Below are 22,723 nucleotides of genomic sequence, written 5' to 3' on the forward strand. Positions count from 1 at the left end.
AGAGAGGATGAGATCTAGTATGAGGGAGAAGGGGCTCCAGAAAATGTGTTTAAATAGTATATTGAGTAGAACGTCATTAGATATAGTCTCAAATATTTTGTTATCTTTTTTTAAGAGCAACGGGGCTGGCAGGTAGGATTTAGTTTCTCCCTGTCTCTGGCCCACACTCCAGTACAGTAGGTGGCGGTAATGCACCATAACGTTGGATGCCGACCGCCGATAAACCCACTGACAGGTAGGATTTAGTTTCTCCCTGTCTCTGGCCCACACTCCAGTACGGTAGGTGGCGGTAATGCACCATAACGTTGGATGCCGACCGCCGATAAACCCACTGACAGGTAGGATTTAGTTTCTCCCTGTCTCTGGCCCACACTCCAGTACGGTAGGTGGCGGTAATGCACCATAACGTTGGATGCCGACCGCCGATAAACCCACTGACAGGTAGGATTTAGTTTCTCCCTGTCTCTGGCCCACACTCCAGTACGGTAGGTGGCGGTAATGCACCATAACGTTGGATGCCAACCGCCGATAAACCCACTGACAGGTAGGATTTAGTTTCTCCCTGTCTCTGGCCCACACTCCAGTACGGTAGGTGGCGGTAATGCACCATAACGTTGGATGCCGACTCCACTGAAGAAGAAGAACAACCACAGCAAACATGGCAGACGTTCCAAGTGATGCGCCACAGCGTGAGTTTGTTTAAAGTTCATTAAGTTAACACGACAGCTTCCAGACACCACGTAATTATTATATGGTTTAGCCTCTTATAATGCTACTGTTTAGATGTTCGTGAATGTCAGGTTTGTTGTCGCCGTTAAGAAGAGTAGCTTGTCTGGAAGTTAGCGTAGCTAGCTACCTGTCATAACACAAGGGGGGGGACAGAGTCTTTTCATGGCATTTCGATACAATGTGATTCTCGTAACAGGTTGGGAGAGCATTTTAGCTAACCCTAACCCCTTTCCTAACCTTAACCTCGGTCTCCTAACCTACTAAGTTAATTATCCTTAACCTACTACGGAACAAGTCACTTCTGTCTCGAAGTGCGGTGAAAAGTGTTTGCGAGTTTCCAAACCAGAGTTTTGACAGATCAACTTAGACATGATGGACTTCTGTTAGTTAGCAGAAGCCACAGCAGCCATTTTGGAATGGCAGTGTCAGCCAATCAGCTCATTTTGTTTTTCAACGCTATGTGCCACTCCATAATGGCTGCTGCGGCTTCTGCTAACTAACAGAAGTCCATCATGTCTTAAGTTGATCTGTCAAAAACTCTGGCAGTTTACGTAAAAAGTAGCAGTCCTTCAATCTTCTACGTGTAATAGTTTGGGGATAATGGGACAATTCGGATTACAACGCATTTCCCATCCCAGGATTTAGTTATTTTTTTCTCGATTTTTTTTTCGAACCATACCTCACACAGGCTCCATGGTGTCTTAATCTACACTGGAAGCCTATCTGACCATAGGGCAGGGGTCGGGGGTCGGGGGTCGGATCTGCTCGCTACAGTAGGATTGGCTGTATAACATGACCTGTCCAATAAACGATAGTATCTTTGATCAAGGGATCTCTTGTTTTAACTCACCCAGTCACAGTCGCAGATTAATGGACAAAGAAGCAAGCATTTTCTAAATATTCATTTTGCGAGATTATCTGATTGCTTGGTCCATGTGATATATTGATTGGTGTATTGACTGATTGGTTGTATTGGTTGTCAGACTGCCCCGGTACGGCCAGTGAGCAGGCAGGGAAGACGTCAGCATGTCAGGGTTGTCCCAACCAGAACCTCTGTTCCTCTGGAGCCACTAAAGCACCAGACCCAGGTAAGACTGTCCGTCTCGGTATCTCTCTTTCTATCTCTGTCCTGTAGACCCTGACCTGTAGCTCTCTTTCTATCTCTGTCCTGTAGACCCTGACCTGTAGCTCTCTTTCTATCTCTGTCCTGTAGACCCTGACCTGTAGCTCTCTTTCTATCTCTGTCCTGTAGACCCTGACCTGTAGCTCTCTTTCTATCTCTGTCCTGTAGACCCTGACCTGTAGCTTTCTATCTCTGTCCTGTAGACACTGACCTGTAGCTCTCTTTCTATCTCTGTTCTGTAGACCCTGACCTGTAGCTTTCTATCTCTGTCCTGTAGACCCTGACCTGTAGCTCTCTTTCTATCTCTGTTCTGTAGACCCTGACCTGTAGCTCTCTTTCTATCTCTGTCCTGTAGACCCTGACCTGTAGCTCTCTATCTCTGTTCTGTAGACCCTGACCTGTAACTCTCTATCTCTGTCCTGTAGACCATGACCTGTAGCTCTCTTTCTATCTCTGTTCTGTAGACCCTGACCTGTAGCTTTCTATCTCTGTCCTGTAGACCCTGACCTGTAGCTCTCTTTCTATCTCTGTCCTGTAGACCCTGACCTGTAGCTTTCTATCTCTGTCCTGTAGACCCTGACCTGTAGCTCTCTTTCTATCTCTGTCCTGTAGACCCTGACCTGTAGCTTTCTATCTCTGTCCTGTAGACACTGACCTGTAGCTCTCTTTCTATCTCTGTCCTGTAGACCCTGACCTGTAGCTCTCTTTCTATCTCTGTCCTGTAGACCCTGACCTGTAGCTCTCTATCTCTGTTCTGTAGACCCTGACCTGTAGCTTTCTATCTCTGTCCTGTAGACCCTGACCTGTAGCCCTCTTTCTATCTCTGTCCTGTAGACCCTGACCTGTAGCTTTCTATCTCTGTTCTGTAGACCCTGACCTTGATCTTGTGAATAACAGCGGTACTGATTAGTCTGCTGCAATTCCTTTTCAGTGTGTGTTTAATGCCTCTCTCCCTCCCTCACCCTCTCTCTCCCTCCCTCTCTCTCTCTCTCCCTCCCTCACCCTCTCTCCCTCCCTCACCCTCTCTCTCCCTCCCTCCCTCCCTCACCCTCTCTCTCCCTCACCCACCCTCCCTCCCTCCCTCCCTCCCTCCCTCACTCACCCTCTCTCTCCCTCCCTCACTCACCCTCTCTCTCCCTCCCTCCCCCACCCTCTCTCACCCTCCCTCACCCACTCTCTCTCTCCCTCCCTCACCTTCCCTCTCTCCCTCCCTCCCTCACCCTCCCTCTCTCTCCCTCCCTCCCTCACCCTCCCGTCTCTCTCCCTCCCTCACCCTCCCTCTCTCTCCCTCCCTCACCCTCTCTCTCTCTCTCCCTCACCCTCTCTCTCTCCCTCACCCTCTCTCTCTCCCTCTCTCTCCTCCCTCACCTCTCTCTCATCGCTAACCCTCTCCCTCTCTCCCCCTCTCTCCCCCTCCCTTTTCCCTTTGTCTCTCCCTCACCCTCTCTCTCTCTCCCTCACCCTCTCTCTCCATCCCTCACCCTCTCTCTCCCTCCCTGCAGCCATAGAGGAGATAGCAGAGAAGATGTTAACAGTGAAACATAAGATCTTGGTCCTGTCAGGGAAAGGAGGAGTGGGGAAGAGTACCTTCAGCGCACACCTGGCCCACGCACTGGCTAGCGACAGCACTAAAGAGGTAACACTTTAACCTCTCTGTCACTTGTCCTGTACTGTGGGAGGGTCACACAGATGGTGACACCACTAAAGAGGTAACATTTCAACCTCTCTGTCACTTCAACCTCTCTGTCCCGTGTCCTGTACTGTGGGAGGGTCACACAGATAGCGACACCACTAAAGAGGTAACATTTCAACCTCTCTGTCACTTCAACCTCTCTGTCCCGTGTCCTGTACTGTGGGAGGGTCACACAGATGGTGACACCACTAAAGAGGTAACACTTCAACCTCTCTCTGTCCCGTGTCCTGTACTGTGGGAGGGTCACACAGATAGCTGACCACAGTCGGTGTGATCAGACGGACGCTGTGTGCCATGCTTCCCAAACTCCTCTTTATGATCAGACCACGTAGTACCGTTAAAACACATCATATCACAGGTTTTTCATTCAACTGTTCAGTTCACCTCTAGAGCAAGCAGTATTTGTTCTCAAATGAAATACCAAGCTAAATTAAAACACACACTCTCACTGCCTCTCCCTGGTGAAGGCTAGAGAAGTGTCTCTAGAACAGAGGGGGGAAGTATTTAACACACACTCTCACTGCCTCTCCCTGGTGTGAAGGCTAGAGAAGTGTCTCTAGAGGAGGGAGGAAGTATTTAACACACACTCTCACTGCCTCTCCCTGGTGAAGGCTAGAGAAGTGTCTCTAGAGGAGGGAGGAAGTATTTAACACACACTCTCACTGCCTCTCCCTGGTGAAGGCTAGAGAAGTGTCTCTAGAGGAGGGGGGAGGAAGTATTTAACACACACTCTCACTGCCTCTCCCTGGTGAAGGCTAGAGAAGTGTCTCTAGAACAGAGGGGGGAAGTATTTAACACACACTCTCACTGCCTCTCCCTGGTGAAGGCTAGAGAAGTGTCTCTAGAACAGAGGAGGGAGGAAGTATTTAACACACACTCTCACTGCCTCTCCCTGGTGAAGGCTAGAGAAGTGTCTCTAGAGGAGGGGGAGGAAGTATTTAACACACACTCTCACTGCCTCTCCCTGGTGAAGGCTAGAGAAGTGTCTCTAGAGGAGGGGGGAGGAAGTATTTAACACACACTCTCACTGCCTCTCCCTGGTGAAGGCTAGAGAAGTGTCTCTAGAACAGAGGGGGAGGAAGTATTTAACACACACTCTCACTGCCTCTCCCTGGTGAAGGCTAGAGAAGTGTCTCTAGAACAGAGGGGGGAAGTATTTAACACACACTCTCACTGCCTCTCCCTGGTGAAGGCTAGAGAAGTGTCTCTAGAACAGAGGAGGGAGGAAGTATTTAACACACACTCTCACTGCCTCTCCCTGGTGAAGGCTAGAGAAGTGTCTCTAGAACAGAGGGGGGAAGTATTTAACACACACTCTCACTGCCTCTCCCTGGTGAAGGCTAGAGAAGTGTCTCTAGAGGAGGGAGGAAGTATTTAACACACACTCTCACTGCCTCTCCCTGGTGAAGGCTAGAGAAGTGTCTCTAGAACAGAGGAGGGAGGAAGTATTTAACACACACTCTCACTGCCTCTCCCTGGTGAAGGCTAGAGAAGTGTCTCTAGAACAGAGGAGGGAGGAAGTATTTAACACACACTCTCACTGCCTCTCCCTGGTGAAGGCTAGAGAAGTGTCTCTAGAACAGAAAGGGGAAGTATTTAACACACACTCTCACTGCCTCTCCCTGGTGAAGGCTAGAGAAGTGTCTCTAGAACAGAGGGGGGAAGTATTTAACACACACTCTCACTGCCTCTCCCTGGTGAAGGCTGGAGAAGTGTCTCTAGAACAGAGGGGGGAAGTATTTAACACACACTCTCACTGCCTCTCCCTGGTGAAGGCTAGAGAAGTGTCTCTAGAGGAGGGAGGAAGTATTTAACACACACTCTCACTGCCTCTCCCTGGTGAAGGCTAGAGAAGTGTCTCTAGAGGAGGGAGGAGGAAGTATTTAACACACACTCTCACTGCCTCTCCCTGGTGAAGGCTAGAGAAGTGTCTCTAGAGGAGGGAGGAAGTATTTAACACACACTCTCACTGCCTCTCCCTGGTGAAGGCTAGAGAAGTGTCTCTAGAACAGAGGGAGGAAGTATTTAACACACACTCTCACTGCCTCTCCCTGGTGAAGGCTAGAGAAGTGTCTCTAGAGGAGGGAGGAAGTATTTAACACACACTCTCACTGCCTCTCCCTGGTGAAGGCTAGAGAAGTGTCTCTAGAACAGAGGGGGGAAGTATTTAACACACACTCTCACTGCCTCTCCCTGGTGAAGGCTAGAGAAGTGTCTCTAGAGGAGGGGGGAAGTATTTAACACACACTCTCACTGCCTCTCCCTGGTGAAGGCTAGAGAAGTGTCTCTAGAGGAGGGAGGAAGTATTTAACACACACTCTCACTGCCTCTCCCTGGTGAAGGCTAGAGAAGTGTCTCTAGAGGAGGGAGGAAGTATTTAACACACACTCTCACTGCCTCTCCCTGGTGAAGGCTAGAGAAGTGTCTCTAGAGGAGGGAGGAAGTATTTAACACACACTCTCACTGCCTCTCCCTGGTGAAGGCTAGAGAAGTGTCTCTAGAGGAGGGAGGAAGTATTTAACACACACTCTCACTGCCTCTCCCTGGTGAAGGCTAGAGAAGTGTCTCTATAGAACAGAGGGGGGGGGAAGTATTTAACACACACTCTCACTGCCTCTCCCTGGTGAAGGCTAGAGAAGTGTCTCTAGAACAGAAAGGGGAAGTATTTAACACACACTCTCACTGCCTCTCCCTGGTGAAGGCTGGAGAAGTGTCTCTAGAGGAGGGGGGAGGAAGTATTTAACACACACTCTCACTGCCTCTCCCTGGTGAAGGCTAGAGAAGTGTCTCTAGAACAGAGGGAGGAGGAGGAGGAGGAGGAGGGGGAGGGAGGAAGGAAGTATTTAGAAAGTTGGAGGAACACTTGGGCCTTTATATAGTGAAAGGGATGGCCTAGACAAAGGCAGGTGCTCACACAGGAAATAGTCTGAGCCCTGAGAGGAAGTGACATGACCTGAAGACATCAGAGAATCACTCTGGAGGAGAAAGGAGGCAGGGAGAAGCTTGGCGGAGGGGGAGGGGGAGGAGGGTTACTGATGCCCTTTAGCTTCTCTCTCGTTTTGTTACTTCCTCAGAGAGAGAGAGAGAGAGAGAGGGAGCAACGCCAGAGTGCCTCTGTACTCTGCGTCAAACGAACCCTTGGGAGTACCTGATCTCAGTGTTTGTCTCCCTCTGGTGGTCACAAATGGAACAGCGCCTCAGGCTGGAGGCTCTCTTGCTGTAGCTGAACTCACTGCTGCCCCTCGCTGTGGCCAGAGGAGGGTGTTCGTACGCTATTGACTATGTGATGCCCACTGACTCTGCTTTGTGTTTACTGGAGTCAATGTTCCACACCTTACTTACTTCCTTGTGTGTGTGTGTTCTAGGTTGCTCTCCTGGATGTAGATATCTGTGGTCCGTCCATCCCCAGGATCATGGGTCTGGAGGGAGAACAGGTGGGTTGCGTAGCAGTATACTCTCTCTGTCTCTCGGTGTCATGTGATTTGATATGTTTATATATCCTCTCTGCTGTATTCCACAGGCCATAACACCTCTCTGCTCTACTCTGTCAGGTCCTATCTCTCTCTCTGCTGTATTCCACAGGCCATAACACCTCTCTGCTCTACTCTGTCAGGTCCTATCTCTCTCTCTCTGCTGTATTCCACAGGCCATAACACCTCTCTGCTCTACTCTGTCAGGTCCTATCGCTCTCTGCTGTATTCCACAGGCCATAACACCTCTCTGCTCTACTCTGTCAGGTCCTATCTCTCTCTGCTGTATTCCACAGGCCATAACACCTCTCTGCTCTACTCTGTCAGGTCCTATCTCTCTCTCTGCTGTATTCCACAGGCCATAACACCTCTCTGCTCTACTCTGTCAGGTCCTATCTCTCTCTCTGCTGTATTCCACAGGCCATAACACCTCTCTGCTCTACTCTGTCAGGTCCTATCTCTCTCTCTCTGCTGTATTCCACAGGCCATAACACCTCTCTGCTCTACTCTGTCAGGTCCTATCTCTCTCTCTCTGCTGTATTCCACAGGCCATAACACCTCTCTGCTCTACTCTGTCAGGTCCTATCTCTCTCTGCTGTATTCCACAGGCCATAACACCTCTCTGCTCTACTCTGTCAGGTCCTATCTCTCTCTGCTGTATTCCACAGGCCATAACACCTCTCTGCTCTACTCTGTCAGGTCCTATCTCTCTCTGCTTTATTCCACAGGCCATAACACCTCTCTGCTCTACTCTGTCAGGTCCTATCTCTCTCTCTCTGCTGTATTCCACAGGCCATAACACCTCTCTGCTCTACTCTGTCAGGTCCTATCTCTCTCTCTGCTGTATTCCACAGGCCATAACACCTCTCTGCTCTACTCTGTCAGGTCCTATCTCTCTCTGCTGTATTCCACAGGCCATAACACCTCTCTGCTCTACTCTGTCAGGTCCTATCTCTCTCTCTCTCTGCTGTATTCCACAGGCCATAACACCTCTCTGCTCTACTCTGTCAGGTCCTATCTCTCTCTCTCTGCTGTATTCCACAGGCCATAACACCTCTCTGGTCTACTCTGTCAGGTCCTATCTCTCTCTGCTGTATTCCACAGGCCATAACACCTCTCTGCTCTACTCTGTCAGGTCCTATCTCTCTCTCTCTGCTGTATTCCACAGGCCATAACACGTCTCTGCTCGGTCTGTTACGTCAGCCTGTGTGTTTGATACCTTTCAATATGATATATATATACGTAACAAAAATATAAATGCAACAATTTAAAAGATTTTACTGAGTTACAGTTCATATAAGGAAATCAGTCATTTGAAATAAATAAATTAGGCCCAAATCTATGGATTTCACATGACTGGGAATACAGATATGCATCTGTTGGACATAGATACCTTTAAAAACACAAAAAAGTAGGGGCGTGGATCAGAAAACCAGTCAGTATCTGGTGTTACCACCATTTGCCTCATGCAGCGCGACACGTCTCCTTTGCATAGAGTTGATCAGGCTGTTGATTGTGACCTGTGGAATGTTGTCCCACTCAAGTAAAAGTGAAAGTCACCCAGTAAAATATTTGGTTTTAAATATACTTAAGTATCAAAAAGTAAATCTAATTACTAAAATATACTTAAGTAAAAGTTTAAATCATTTCAAATTCCTTATCTCAAGCAAACCAGACGGCACCATTTTCTTCCTTTTTTTTTTTTTTTTTTAATGGGTAGCCAGGGGCACATTCCAACTCTCAGACATCATTTACAAACAAAGCATTTGTGTTTAGTGAGTCCGCCGGATCAGGGACAGTAGGGATGACCAGGGATGTTCTCTTGATAAGTGCGAATTGGACCATTTCCTGTCCTGCTAAGCATTCAAAATGTAACGAGTACTTTTGGGTGTCAGGGAAAATGTATGGAGTAAAAAATACATTATTTCCTTTAGGAATGTAGTGAAGTAAAAGTAGTCAAATATATAAATAGTAAAGTACAGATACCCCCAAATATGACTTATGTAGTACTTTTACTTAATTACTTGACACCGCTGCGCATTTGTGAATAAAAAGGCAAGTATGATCACATTTATAGTAAAATAAATGCTGCGGTAGCTGTTTTCAAAGTATTTCCCGCCATTTTATTTCATAGCTGGTTAATTAATCGCGCAGTCAAAGAACTAGGAATCCTAAACAGCCTATTCCACCTGGCGCTGCAACGCTGCCTGGCTGGGAGCCGTGCGCATGTGAAGAGCTGTGCACAGGCATGAAAGTTGGTCTAATTTATACTGAACAAAAATATCAACGCAACATGTAAAGTGTTAGTCCCATGTTTCATGAGCTAAAATAAAAGATCACATACATTAAGGTTGTGAGGCCGGTTGGACGTACTGGCAAATTCTCTAAAACGACGTTGGAGGCGGCTTATGGTAGAGAAATGAACATTAAATTCTCTGGCAACAGCTCTGCTGGACATTCCTGCTGTCAGCATTCGAATTGCACTCTCCCTCAAAACTTGAGACATCTGTGGCATTGTGTTGTGTGACAAAACTGCACATTTTAGAGTGGCCTTTTATTGTCCCCAGCACAAGGTGCACCTGTGTAATGATCATGCTGTTTATTCAGCTTCTTGATATGCCACACCTGTCAGGTGGATGGATTATCTTGGCAAAGGAGAAATGCTCACCAACAGGGATGTAAACACATTTGTGCGTAAAATCTGAGAAAAATAAGCTTTTTTTTTGTGCGTATGGAACATTTCTGGGATCTTTTTATTTCCAGCTCATAAAACATGGGACCAGAACTTTACATGTTGCGTTTTTTATATTTTTTGTTCAGTGTATAACGTGACACCTCTCTCCTGTCTGTCTGTCTGTCTGTCTGTGTGTCATAGGTCCATCAGAGTGGTTCTGGCTGGTCTCCTGTGGTGAGTCAGTCTTCAATAGACTACTGTCTGTCTGTGTGTTGTTGTAGTTTGGACCAGGTACATTTTTTGTGATAATTCACTTTCTTATGTTATAAGGAAGTGAAGTTTACCAAAACAAATATGAATATTCATGTTCTGAATGGTTCAGTGTTTATTTAATTTCTCATTGTTTTATATGTGTATTATTGTTATTTTGTTGTAATTTAGTTGCATTAGTTCTTAGAGGTCAACGGGGAAGTGAGCCTGTCAGTTAGCCAGTAGCATTAGTTCTTAGAGGTCAACGGGGAAGTGAGCCTGTCAGTTAGCCAGTAGCATTAGTTCTTAGAGGTCAACAGGGAAGTGAGCCTGTCAGTTAGCCAGTAGCATTAGTTCTTAGAGGTCAACGGGGAAGTGAGCCTGTCAGTTAGCCAGTAGCATTAGTTCTTAGAGGTCAACAGGGAAGTGAGCCTGTCAGTTAGCCAGTAGCATTAGTTCTTAGAGGTCAACAGGGAAGTGAGCCTGTCAGTTAGCCAGTAGCATTAGTTCTTAGAGGTCAAAGGGGAAGTGAGCCTGTCAGTTAGCCAGTAGCATTAGTTCTTAGAGGTCAAAGGGGAAGTGAGCCTGTCAGTTAGCCAGTAGCATTAGTTCTTAGAGGTCAACGGGGAAGTGAGCCTGTCAGTTAGCCAGTAGCATTAGTTCTTAGAGGTCAACGGGGAAGTGAGCCTGTCAGTTAGCCAGTAGCATTAGTTCTTAGAGGTCAACGGGGAAGTGAGCCTGTCAGTTAGCCAGTAGCATTAGTTCTTAGAGGTCAACGGGGAAGTGAGCCTGTCAGTTAGCCAGTAGCATTAGTTCTTAGAGGTCAACAGGGAAGTGAGCCTGTCAGTTAGCCAGTAGCATTAGTTCTTAGAGGTCAACAGGGAAGTGAGCCTGTCAGTTAGCCAGTAGCATTAGTTCTTAGCGGTCAACAGGGAAGTGAGCCTGTCAGTTAGCCAGTAGCATTAGTTCTTAGAGGTCAACGGGGAAGTGAGCCTGTCAGTTAGCCAGTAGCATTAGTTCTTAGAGGTCAACAGGGAAGTGAGCCTGTCAGTTAGCCAGTAGCATTAGTTCTTAGAGGTCAACGGGGAAGTGAGCCTGTCAGTTAGCCAGTAGCATTAGTTCTTAGAGGTCAACGGGGAAGTGAGCCTGTCAGTTAGCCAGTAGCATTAGTTCTTAGAGGTCAACAGGGAAGTGAGCCTGTCAGTTAGCCAGTAGCATTAGTTCTTTCCCAGAATCCAGCCTAGCTGACGCCACGCATTTCTCCTGATTTTATGAGCCCTTTTTTTCTCTGACCTCCATTGATTTAGTCGCCCTAATTCCTGGCCTCCATTGATTTAGTCGCCCTAATTCCTGGCCTCCATTGATTTAGTCGCCCTAATTCCTGGCCTCCATTGATTTAGTCGCCCTAATTCCGGCCTCCATTGATTTAGTCGCCCTAATTCCGGCCTCCATTGATTTAGTCGCCCTAATTCCTGGCCTCCATTGATTTAGTCGCCCTAATTCCTGGCCTCCATTGATTTAGTCGCCCTAATTCCTGGCCTCCATTGATTTAAGTCGCCCTAATTCCGGCCTCCATTGATTTAGTCGCCCTAATTCCGGCCTCCATTGATTTAGTCGCCCTAATTCCGGCCTCCATTGATTTAGTCGCCCTAATTCCGGCCATCCGACAAGGGTAAACACTCCAAAACCGTTTGAAGGGATTATGACGACATGAGGTTTGGACCATTTGGTTTTCTATTTTTTTCCCCCGTTTTTTTAAATCAAGCTTTCATTATTTCAATTCATAGGATTCATACAATACATTTATAGATATATTATAGATATATTTTTACCCCCCCCTCCCTCCACCGGCAATCTGACAGCATGTTAAATAAATAATGAGATAAAAACAAATTAATATTACATAGTAAATCTGCTGAACAATACATCATATAGTCTCAGAAATAGTGACAAGTTAATGATACACGTTCATGGGTGTAAAGGTCTGTGAGTTCAAAAATGTCCGCTGCTGCTTTCCCCCCCCCCCCATGTGTCCAGAGTGGACTCCTTGGCCCAGTGGATTCTGGCCCGTGGAGAGCTCCATAAGTACAATTTTTCATTAAATGTGAGCAGCCATTTTTGCGATGGAATCCACCTTTTTTTTAATCAGCTGTGGTTCCTGCCCAACCACACTCTCCGTTTGGCGTTCTGACAAGTGCAATTCAGAGTCATAACAAAGCAACATCACTATTGAATCTGATGGCAGTATCTTCTCTATAAGTACAGAGATGACGTTGTTGACTTTCCCCCCCCTAGAATTCAACCACCCCCGGGGCATTTCCACCACCCCCGGGGCATTTCCACAACGCATTCTGAAAAGTACCAAGGTCCCCTTGTGGTGTAGAACCCACATAATGGCGCTGGACTAATACATTTACATTTACGTCATTTAGCAGACGCTCTTATCCAGAGCGACTTACAAATTGGTGCATTCACCTTATAGCCAGTGGGATAACCACTTTACAAATATTTGTTTTATATATATTTATTTTTTGGTTGGGGTAAGGGGGGGGGGGGGGGGGGGGGGGTTAGAAGGATTACTTTATCCTATTCCAGGTATTCCTTAAAGAGGTGGGGTTTCAAGTGTCTCCGGAAGGTGGTGAGTGACTCCGCTGTCCTGGCGTCGTGGGGGGAGCTTGTTCCACCATTGGGGTGCCAGAGCAGCGAACAGTTTTGACTGGCTAATACCCATGTGATATCTTTTTTTTGAGGTGTTCTATTTTTTTAAAATTAATTAATTGGTGATTGATGGTTTCTAGATGATCCAAATATATATATATTTTTTGCCATACTGTCTCCCAATTGATTTGTCTGTCAGCAAGTGTAAAATCATTCCCCCATACAGTGCGTAGAGTTAATGGGTTTTTGTGCAGCTAGATTTAATTGACTATAGATATCAGAAACAACTCTTGAGGGGCGTGTCCGTTTAGAAGTTTGACCAATGGGTGTACTGCTAGTCCTGCTCCCCGGGCGGACCCCATTGGCTGGCATGGATAGGGCGGAGTTGAAGGTAAAGACAAAAATGGTGAACCTGGGACATTTTAAAACACTGGTGGATTTCCTGGAAACTGACGAGTCCATTTCACATTGAAAATGTCTCTTTGAAAGTGTAAATACCCTTCTTAGAACAAGAATCTGATAGAAATGGTTTCTTACACGCTAAGAATGATTTATTACACCATATTGGAGAGTACGAATGCCGTTTTTAAAGATTAGATCTCATGTGCTTCTCTGTAGCTTTCCACGCATTTACTGAGTTACGCTATAATGGGGTCCCAAAACAATAATGCGCATTGTTGTTAGGCGTCAAATCCAGAAAATAATCAATCTTTGTAATCTAATTGGTGAAACTATTGACTCTTCAGTAGCACATCGAGGAACAGAAGCATCTGGGTTTAACCAGGTCTTCAGGAAATTCATGTGGTGCGACAGGTGATTGTTAAAATGTTAAATTTGGAACTGCAAGTCCACCTAATGCGTTTGTTTCTCTGTTGTGTTGCGTATATTTTAATCTGCGGTCTCTTTCTCCTCCAAATGAACTTCTTTATGACAGAGTCAAGTTTTTAGACCAGTAATATATATATATATATATAGGAGGAGGCAGTGGTAACATGGAAGTCATCAAATTGATATGAGGGGGAGGACATTCCATTTTAATAATTGAGATTCTAGCATGCAAAGAAGCGGCCTTAGCGCACCCATCTTTTTATGTCTTTTTTTGGGGGGATCTTTTGAAAGGTTTGTAAGTAGTTCTTCCTGCCAGTATTGTGAATGGAGGGGGAAATGGTAATGCCTAAGTAGGTGATTTGTTTCTTAAAGTTTTACATTTTAGTCATTTAGCAGACGCTCTTATCCAGAGCGACTTACAGCAAGTGAGTGCATACATTTTTTTTTTTTTTTCTTTTCATACTGCCCCCCCCCCCCGTGGGAATCGAACCCACAACCCTGGCGTTGCAAACGCCATGCTCTACCAACTGAGCTAAATCCCTTCACTGGGGATCATGGGAGGTAGTTGCATACTTCCCACAGCTGAGTTAATAGGTAGTAGAGCTGATTTTTAGACCAGTTGATCTTGTAACCAGACCATGAGCTGAATGCTGTGAAAATAGACATTATTGGCTGGAGGGTTTTCTAAGAGTTTGTGACGTCATCTGCATACAGAGAAATTGCTCAATTGTTCCGTTTTTTTGATTTTTGATATGTGAGGAAGATTAATTTTGACGTGTGCTTTGTGCCACAGCAGGTTCAAGAGCAAATAGCATAGGGGAGGCGGGACAACCTTGTTGACATCCTGGTTGTATGGTAACATGGATTAGAATGGGTGGTGCAAGTAGATATAACATCCTGGTTGTCTGGTTGCCTGGGAAAGGATAAAGTAATCCTTCTAATCCTTCAACAATAACCGGAGTCCTGGATCATCCCAAAAGTTGAGAATGAGTTCAGGAGGTATTCTGTCAATACCGGGCGCTTTCATCTTTCTTCATGGTTTAAAAAGAGCAGCTTTCAGTTCAGATAAAGTGACAGGTTCCTCTAATAAAACCTGTTTCTTCTTGAGAGAGTTTTTTTTTGCAACGTAAAGGTTCTCCCAGGAACTGCCGACCCAAGCAGAAGTGTCAAAGCTATGTGAGGAACCGTATGATTCTGAATAATATGCTCTAAAAGTTGTATTTATTTCTGTAGGATCAGATATCAGTCCCTTTAGTAGGAGATCTGATCAGCTGTATTGATGACCTTGTTTAAGTCCCTTAGTAGGAGATCTGATCAGCTGTATTGATTATATTGTTTCAGCATGTTTAAGTCCCTTTAGTAGGAGATCTGATCAGCTGTATTGATGACCTTGTTTCAGCATGTTTAAGTCCCTTAGTAGGAGATCTGATCAGCTGTATTGATGACCTTGTTTCAGCGTGTTTAAGTCCCTTAGTAGGAGATCTGATCAGCTGTATTGATGATCTTGTTTCAGCATGTTTAACCTGCAGGGCCAGTAAGAGGCTAGGCCTTCTCCCTTGTAAATAGTATTTGCGTCTCAACATGTCGTTAAATTCCAGTCTACTTGTTTTCAGCTCAATTTCTCTCTCTCTGTTGAATAGTTGTTTTTTAAGAGAGAGGGCTTCCAGCATTTTATAATGATTTTCCAAATGACGACTGATTTTCTGAAGTCTTTAATTTCTCTAAATTAGAGAGGGAATATGTGTCGTGTTTCCTCTGATGAATCCTTTGACAGCTAACCATACCGTAGTTGAGTCCTCCACTGAGTGGTAATTTATTTCCCCCAAAAAATATTTTAAATTGGATCTAAACTAAAAGATGGAAGTCAAGAGTTGTAAAGAATTATTAATCCTCCATCTCAGTGCGTTTTTCATTGGGGGAGATTAGAAATGTACAAAGAACGGGATTATGATCAGATGGAATGGCCGACTTTAATGTTTTTTTTTTTATAAATTCCATATCAGTAATGGTTAAAACATAGTCAGTTCTCGATTTAAAGTCTTAAATCTACCAGACAAGCATGTTTAGTCCTTGGCTGTGGGATTATGAAATCTCCCAACAGTCATTTTTAAGATTTAAGATCTTTTTAAGAAATGGTTTAAGTGCATTGGAAGTATTCACTTGCTATGAGAAGGTCCAGATCTGTCTAGTTTAGAATCGATAATGGCATTCACGTCAGTTCCAATACTAAACATATAATCCGATTTAAATTGAGCAGGCTTCTGGTTACAGAAGGGAGAAAACCTTATATGAGTTAGGAGCATAAATTAGATACAAATGCTGTTTTGCTTCCATACATCAGTGGAACATATGTAAAATCAATCTGCCCTGTTGATCATTTCCAGTACATTGTGTTTATGTAGAATAAGCACCCCCCTTTTTAGATTTAGACGTAAAGCAGGAAGCAGGAAGCAGCTGCTAGTTTGTAGTATTTGTTTTGAAGTCTACGGGCATCACCCTCTATAAGGTGGTCCTCTGTAGCTCAGCTGGTAGAGCGCGGCGCTTGTAACGCCAGGGTAGTGGGGTTCGATCCCCGGGACCACCCATACGTACAAATGTATGCACACATGACTGTAAGTCGCTTTGGATAAAAAGCGTCTGCTAAATGGCATATTATTTATTATTATTATAAAAGATGTGTCTCTTGCAATAAGAGCAATGTCAACCGTATTCCTATGTAATACACGTCAAGACATTTTAATTCGCTTATTTGGCTCATTGGAACCCCTCAGATTCCAGGAAATGACCACTAAATGAGCCATGGTCCATCTGTGGTGATGTAAACACCAGTGTGATGGGGAGAAGAGTAACTTACGGCTATAAAACGACTATAAAACGACTATTCAGTTGCCAACTAAATCGTTGTAAACCAGATGTTCCAGGAAAAAAAAACAGTTAACATAGCCATTGTTGAATAAAATCACATGTAAAATGACAAAACGCTTCAGATTGCCATTCCACCCCAATAATAACCCTGCAAAACGTATCAAAACAATTTTAAACAAAGAATCCCTCCCTTCCCTTCCCTGACAGGTTAGGACACAACAGTCCTCCCTCTCTACTCAATGTTAGACCCGTGACTGAACCCAGCGGTGTCTAATCACTAAAACTAAAACTCACTCCATTTCCTAAATGTTTTGCATTAACTGACACAATGGAGATATGAGCACGGCAAGAGATGCGGGGAAACGAACCCACAACCCTGGCGTTGCAAGCGCCATGCTCTACCAACTGAGCTACAGGGAGACTCCCTAAATATGGAGAACTAACTTGCAAAATAATTCAGTGGTGATGGTCGACTTCTCTAGCCACGCAGTTGTTGTCATAGCAACGTGAGACAAGTTAGCTAGCCAGCTACCCCCCCCAGACGAAGTTATCACACGAACCGTTGTGAACGTAACTTAGTTAGTAAAAATACAATTTTAGTTTATTAGAAGCTAGATAAACTTTCAACAACAACATGTAGGTTATACTGAACACCACTGAAGAGATAATCAGTTAGCTAGCTAGCTAGCTAACAGTTGTGACGATGACTTACTTAACTAGCTGCTAACGTTAGCTGTATCGTTACTGGCCCAATCACCCAGCTAGCTGGAAAAAGCTAGTGCATAATGATCAGAAATAATTAGATCAAATGTCCTTCAACTCCTTGGAGTTGTAGATAAATCCTCTTCCCTTATTCCCATAGGTTCCCCCCGGTGCTTGCATGGCCACGTTGTTTGAGTTTTCCCCTCCTCACAACAGGGGGACCGGCGGTGTGGTCACTGCGCGGTGCTCGTGGTTGTCCTCTCCCAGTGACGTCACAAACTACTCTGCGTCTTGTGCTGTGGTGAATGACAGGCGCTCTCCCCCCGTGTGTGTGTGTGGCCCGGAGCGTTGATGGATAGACGAGGAATGACCTGGATGACCCCCCTCAGTCCTGAGTTTGTTCCGGACCCTGTTGAATACTTTTGCGGCGTTGGGAGGTGTGCGTACTGTAGTCAGGGCAAAAAAACCGCAGCACTTTACCGGCGTGGTGAATGAGCTCTGCTTCTCTGGCTCCTTGTAGAATGGCTTGGCGGTCGTCGTACCGGAGGACCTTGAAGATCAGCGTCCTCGGTTCTGTCCGATGCATTACCAGTCTCAGGACCCGAGTAGATGCGACGAGCTCTTTCTGTCTCAACCTTTGTGAGATATGGATGGGATCCATTTTAGGGATCGTTCTCTGTAGGAATTCGACCGGGATCGTCAGTCTCGTCTCCTTCTTCTTTTTAAAGAAATGAATCTTCCATTTGAGCGACGTGAGCGGTCCTCCATTTCAGCCATCTTGAGCTGCATCTTCTCCAGTTGTGAAGAACAGTCGTTGATTTAAAAATATGAAAAAGAGATATTGGGTTTGCAGCGCTTCTAGTGACCATAACGCCCGTTGGTCACGTGACCTCTCGGAGCATTGTAAAAAAAAAAAAAAAAGAGGATTATCTACAAAAATAACATCTTACCCATTGGTCAAAAGATGCGTCTTTGATTGGACACCCTAATGAATATGACAAGAGGCAGAAATCAGATCACAAGCCAGTTACTTTATTAGATATGTTCTGTGTTTCAGTACGTAGAGGGTAACCCGTGTGTGTTTCAGTACGTAGAGGATAACCCGTGTGTGTTTCAGTACGTAGAGGGTAACCCGTGTGTGTTTCAGTACGTAGAGGATAACCCGTGTGTGTTTCAGTACGTAGAGGATAACCCGTGTGTGTTTCAGTACGTAGAGGGTAACCCGTGTGTGTTTCAGTACGTAGAGGATAACCCGTGTGTGTTTCAGTACGTAGAGGGTAACCCGTGTGTGTTTCAGTATGTAGAGGATAACCCGTGTGTGTTTCAGTACGTAGAGGGTAACCCGTGTGTGTTTCAGTACGTAGAGGGTAACCCGTGTGTGTTTCAGTACGTAGAGGGTAACCCGTGTGTGTTTCAGTATGTAGAGGGTAACCCGTGTGTGTTTCAGTACGTAGAGGGTAACCCGTGTGTGTTTCAGTACGTAGAGGGTAACCCGTGTGTGTTTCAGTACGTAGAGGGTAACCCGTGTGTGTTTCAGTACGTAGAGGGTAACCCGTGTGTGTTTCAGTACGTAGAGGATAACCCGTGTGTGTTTCAGTACGTAGAGGGTAACCCGTGTGTGTTTCAGTATGTAGAGGGTAACCCGTGTGTGTTTCAGTACGTAGAGGGTAACCCGTGTGTGTTTCAGTATGTAGAGGGTAACCCGTGTGTGTTTCAGTATGTAGAGGGTAACCCGTGTGTGTTTCAGTACGTAGAGGGTAACCCGTGTGTGTTTCAGTACGTAGAGGATAACCCGTGTGTGTTTCAGTATGTAGAGGGTAACCCGTGTGTGTTTCAGTACGTAGAGGGTAACCCGTGTGTGTTTCAGTACGTAGAGGGTAACCCGTGTGTGTTTCAGTACGTAGAGGATAACCCGTGTGTGTTTCAGTACGTAGAGGATAACCCGTGTGTGTTTCAGTACGTAGAGGGTAACCCGTGTGTGTTTCAGTACGTAGAGGGTAACCCGTGTGTGTTTCAGTACGTAGAGGGTAACCCGTGTGTGTTTCAGTACGTAGAGGGTAACCCGTGTGTGTTTCAGTACGTAGAGGGTAACCCGTGTGTGTTTCAGTACGTAGAGGATAACCCGTGTGTGTTTCAGTACGTAGAGGGTAACCTGTGTGTGTTTCAGTACGTAGAGGATAACCCGTGTGTGTTTCAGTACGTAGAGGGTAACCCGTGTGTGTTTCAGTACGTAGAGGGTAACCCGTGTGTGTTTCAGTACGTAGAGGATAACCCGTGTGTGTGTGTTTCAGTACGTAGAGGATAACGTGTGTGTGTGTGTGTTTCAGTACGTAGAGGATAACCTTGCCGTCATGTCCATTGGCTTCCTACTCAGTAGTCCTGACGATGCTGTTATATGGAGAGGACCCAAGAAGAACGGTAACACTGTGTGTGTGTGTGTGTGTGTGTGTGTGTCTCTGTGTGTCTCTGTGTGTCTCTGTGTGTCTGTGTGTGTGTGTGTGTGTGTGTGTGTGTGTGTCTGTGTGTCTGTGTGTGTGTGTGTGTGTGTGTGTGTGTGTGTGTGTGTGTGTGTGTGTGTGTGTGTGTGTATAGCTGACACAGTGTCAACAGTCAACGGGACTTCCTGGATAAATGGATGTTCAGTTAAAGGCTAAGATAAAAAAAAATATATATATATATATCCAGTGTGAATGATGATGTGATGTGGACTTTCATTGGTTTATTGGCTGTGAGGCTGTGATCTGATTGGCTGTGGTGGTGCTGTACTTCCTGTCAGGGATGATCAAGCAGTTCCTGCGTGACGTTGATTGGGGGGATCTGGATTACCTCATCGTGGACACGCCCCCTGGCACCTCTGACGAGCACCTGTCTATCGTCCAGTACCTTAGCTCCGCCCACATCGACGGGGCCGTCATCGTCACCACCCCGCAGGTAACTACGGCAACTACGGCTTACTATAGCAACTAGCGTCGTGGAAATTCTAATCAGAAGGAAGAGAGAGATTAGTAGATTCTTCAAAACAACTTTTTATTTTATTATAAGAATTGCAATTCTGGAGCGGTTAACGATCACTAGAGTCGGGTCTCAGCTTTTATAACCGTTTTGTCTAAGTGGCGGTTTAGCAGGTGTGCGAGATGCATGATGGGGAGACAAAAGCGTACAAACGATCGATTAACGCCAGTTTTTTTTTTTTACTTCCTTTCTGCTGATAGCATTGTTGCTGCCCTCTGTTCTCTCCATATCTCCACACAGCTGTGCCCTTGAAAGATACCGAAAATGAACAGAATGGACTGAGACGCTGCGGTCTCTCTGACGGCCCTCTTTGTCTTTGACCACGTGACTTAAAAGTTACTCAGATACAAGAGCGGAAAAAAACACTGGCTTCTTCTTACGCAATCATACAAAACGCATGATAACATACGCACTATACGCACTATGTACATGTGGATTTTGTGTTAGAGACGTGTGGTAGTGGAGTAGGGGGGCCTGAGGGGGCACAGTTAGTGTGTTGTGAATTCTGTAATGAATGTAATTGTTATGTTTTTTTATTTATTTATTGTATAACTGCCTTAATTTTGTTGGACCCCCTCAGGAAGAGTAGCTGCTGCCTTGGCAGGAACTAATGGGGATCCATAATAAACCCCCAGGAAGAATAGCTGCTGCCTTGGCAGGAACTAATGGGGATCCATAATAAACCTCAGGAAGAGTAGCTGCTGCCTTGGCAGGAACTAATGGGGATCCATAATAAACCCCAGGAAGAGTAGCTGCTGCCTTGGCAGGAACTAATGGGGATCCATAATAAATACTAATACATGGCTCATACAGAACATATGCATACATTTCCCCCCCCCCCCCCACCATACTAGGTAGCTGCACGTTACTATGGCAACCAGGTAGTTTATATATACAGTGCCTTGCAAAAGTTATTCATCCCCCTTGGCGTTTTTCACTATTTTGTTGCATTACAACCTGTAATTTAAATGGATTTTTATTTGGATTTCATGTCATGGACATACACAAAATAGTCCAAATTGGTGAAGTGAAATGAAAAGAAAATAATTTGTTTCAAGAAATTCAAATAAATGAATAACGGAAAAGTGGTGCGTGCATATGTATTCACCCCCTTTGCTATGAAGCCCCTAAATAAGATCTGGTGCAACCAATTACCTTCAGAAGTCACATAATTAGTTAAATAAAGTCCACCTGTGTGCAATCTAAGTGTCACATGATCTGTCACATTATCCCAGTATATATACACCTGTTCTGAAAGGCCTCAGAGTCTGCAACACCACTAAGCAAGGGGCACCATGAAGACCAAGGAGCTCTCCAAACAGGTCATGGACAAAGTTGTGGAGAAGTACAGATCAGGGTTGGGTTATAAAAAAATATCAGAAACTTTGAACATCCCACAGAGCACCATTAAATCCATTATTAAAAAATGGAAAGAATATGGCACCACAACAAACCTTCCAAGAGAGGGCCGCCCACCAAAACTCACGGACCAGGCAAGGAGGGTATTAATCAGAGAGGCAACAAAGAGACCAAAGATAACCCTGAAGGAGCTGCAAAGCTCCACAGCGGAGATTGGAGTATCTGTCCATAGGACCACTTTAAGCCGTAAACTCCACAGAGCTGGGCTTTACGGAAGAGTGGCCAGAAAAAAGCCATTGCTTAAAGAAAAAATAAGCAAACACATTTGGTGTTCGCCAAAAGGCATGTGGGAGACTCCCCAAACATATGGAAGAAGGTACTCTGGTCAGATGAGACTAAAATTGAGCTTTTTGGCTATCAAGGAAAACGCTATGTCTGGCGCAAACCCAACACCTCTCATCACCCCGAGAACACCATCCTCCCACCATTTGCTCTCTGTTATGGCTGGTGGTCAGATCAATCATAAAGTCCTGTTAGACTACCCAGTCATAACTCAACCTAACAGGACTTTAACTCGCCCCCCTCTCTCTCTCTCTCTCTCACCCCTCTCTCTCACCCCTCCCGCTCCCTCTCCCTCCTCTCCAGGAGGTATCTCTTCAGGATGTAAGGAAGGAGATCCGGTTCTGTCAGAAGGTTCAGCTGCCCATCATAGGAGTGGTGGAGAACATGAGTGGATTTGTCTGTCCCAAATGCAAGGTATGAGTATCACACACACACACACACACACAGAGACACACACACAGAGACACACACACACAGACACACAGAGACACACACACAGACACACAGAGACACACACACACACACACACAGAGACACACACACACACACACATACATGAATGCACGTCAGACACAATATGTAACTTTCTCTTATAGACAAACACACCATTCATCGGCATGATGGGTAACCCTTTATCTCTCCCTCCTCCATCTCTCCTTCCTCCATCTCTCCCCCCTCCATCTCTCCTTCCTCCATCTCTCCCCCCTCCATCTCTCCTTCCTCCATCTCTCTCCCCCTCCCCCTCTCTCTCCCCCTCCCCCTCTCTCTCCCCCTCTAGAACACGTCTCAGATCTTCCCCCCCACCACTGGAGGAGCAGAGAGGATGTGTGAAGAGATGAACCTTACTCTGTTAGGACGAGTCCCACTGGACCCCAGGATAGGTACTGGACTACAGATAGCTGTGTTAGGACCGGTTCTACTGGACTACAGATAGCTGTGTTAGGACCGGTCCTACTGGACTACAGATAGCTGTGTTAGGACCGGTCCTACTGGACTACGGATAGCTGTGTTAGGACAGG

At 45.7% G+C, this 22,723-nt stretch overlaps 1 protein-coding gene across 1 annotated transcript in view; it reads left to right on the plus strand.

Annotated features, from left to right (window-relative positions):
- Positions 1 to 625: 625 nt before the first annotated feature.
- Positions 626 to 22,723, plus strand: part of nubp1 (nucleotide binding protein 1 (MinD homolog, E. coli)) — a 26,327-nt gene continuing 4,229 nt past the window's right edge. The window contains exons 1-9 of the mRNA XM_084191383.1: positions 626 to 689; positions 1,713 to 1,817; positions 3,355 to 3,488; positions 6,911 to 6,979; positions 9,891 to 9,923; positions 19,319 to 19,409; positions 19,768 to 19,922; positions 22,008 to 22,118; positions 22,483 to 22,585. Coding sequence (XP_084047509.1) covers positions 659 to 689; positions 1,713 to 1,817; positions 3,355 to 3,488; positions 6,911 to 6,979; positions 9,891 to 9,923; positions 19,319 to 19,409; positions 19,768 to 19,922; positions 22,008 to 22,118; positions 22,483 to 22,585 — 832 coding nt within the window. The 5' untranslated portion in view covers positions 626 to 658. The remainder of the gene's footprint in view (positions 690 to 1,712; positions 1,818 to 3,354; positions 3,489 to 6,910; positions 6,980 to 9,890; positions 9,924 to 19,318; positions 19,410 to 19,767; positions 19,923 to 22,007; positions 22,119 to 22,482; positions 22,586 to 22,723) is intronic.

This window comes from Coregonus lavaretus (assembly GCF_964263955.1).
Source record: "Coregonus lavaretus genome assembly, contig: HAP1_SCAFFOLD_439, whole genome shotgun sequence".
NCBI lineage: Eukaryota > Metazoa > Chordata > Actinopteri > Salmoniformes > Salmonidae > Coregonus > Coregonus lavaretus.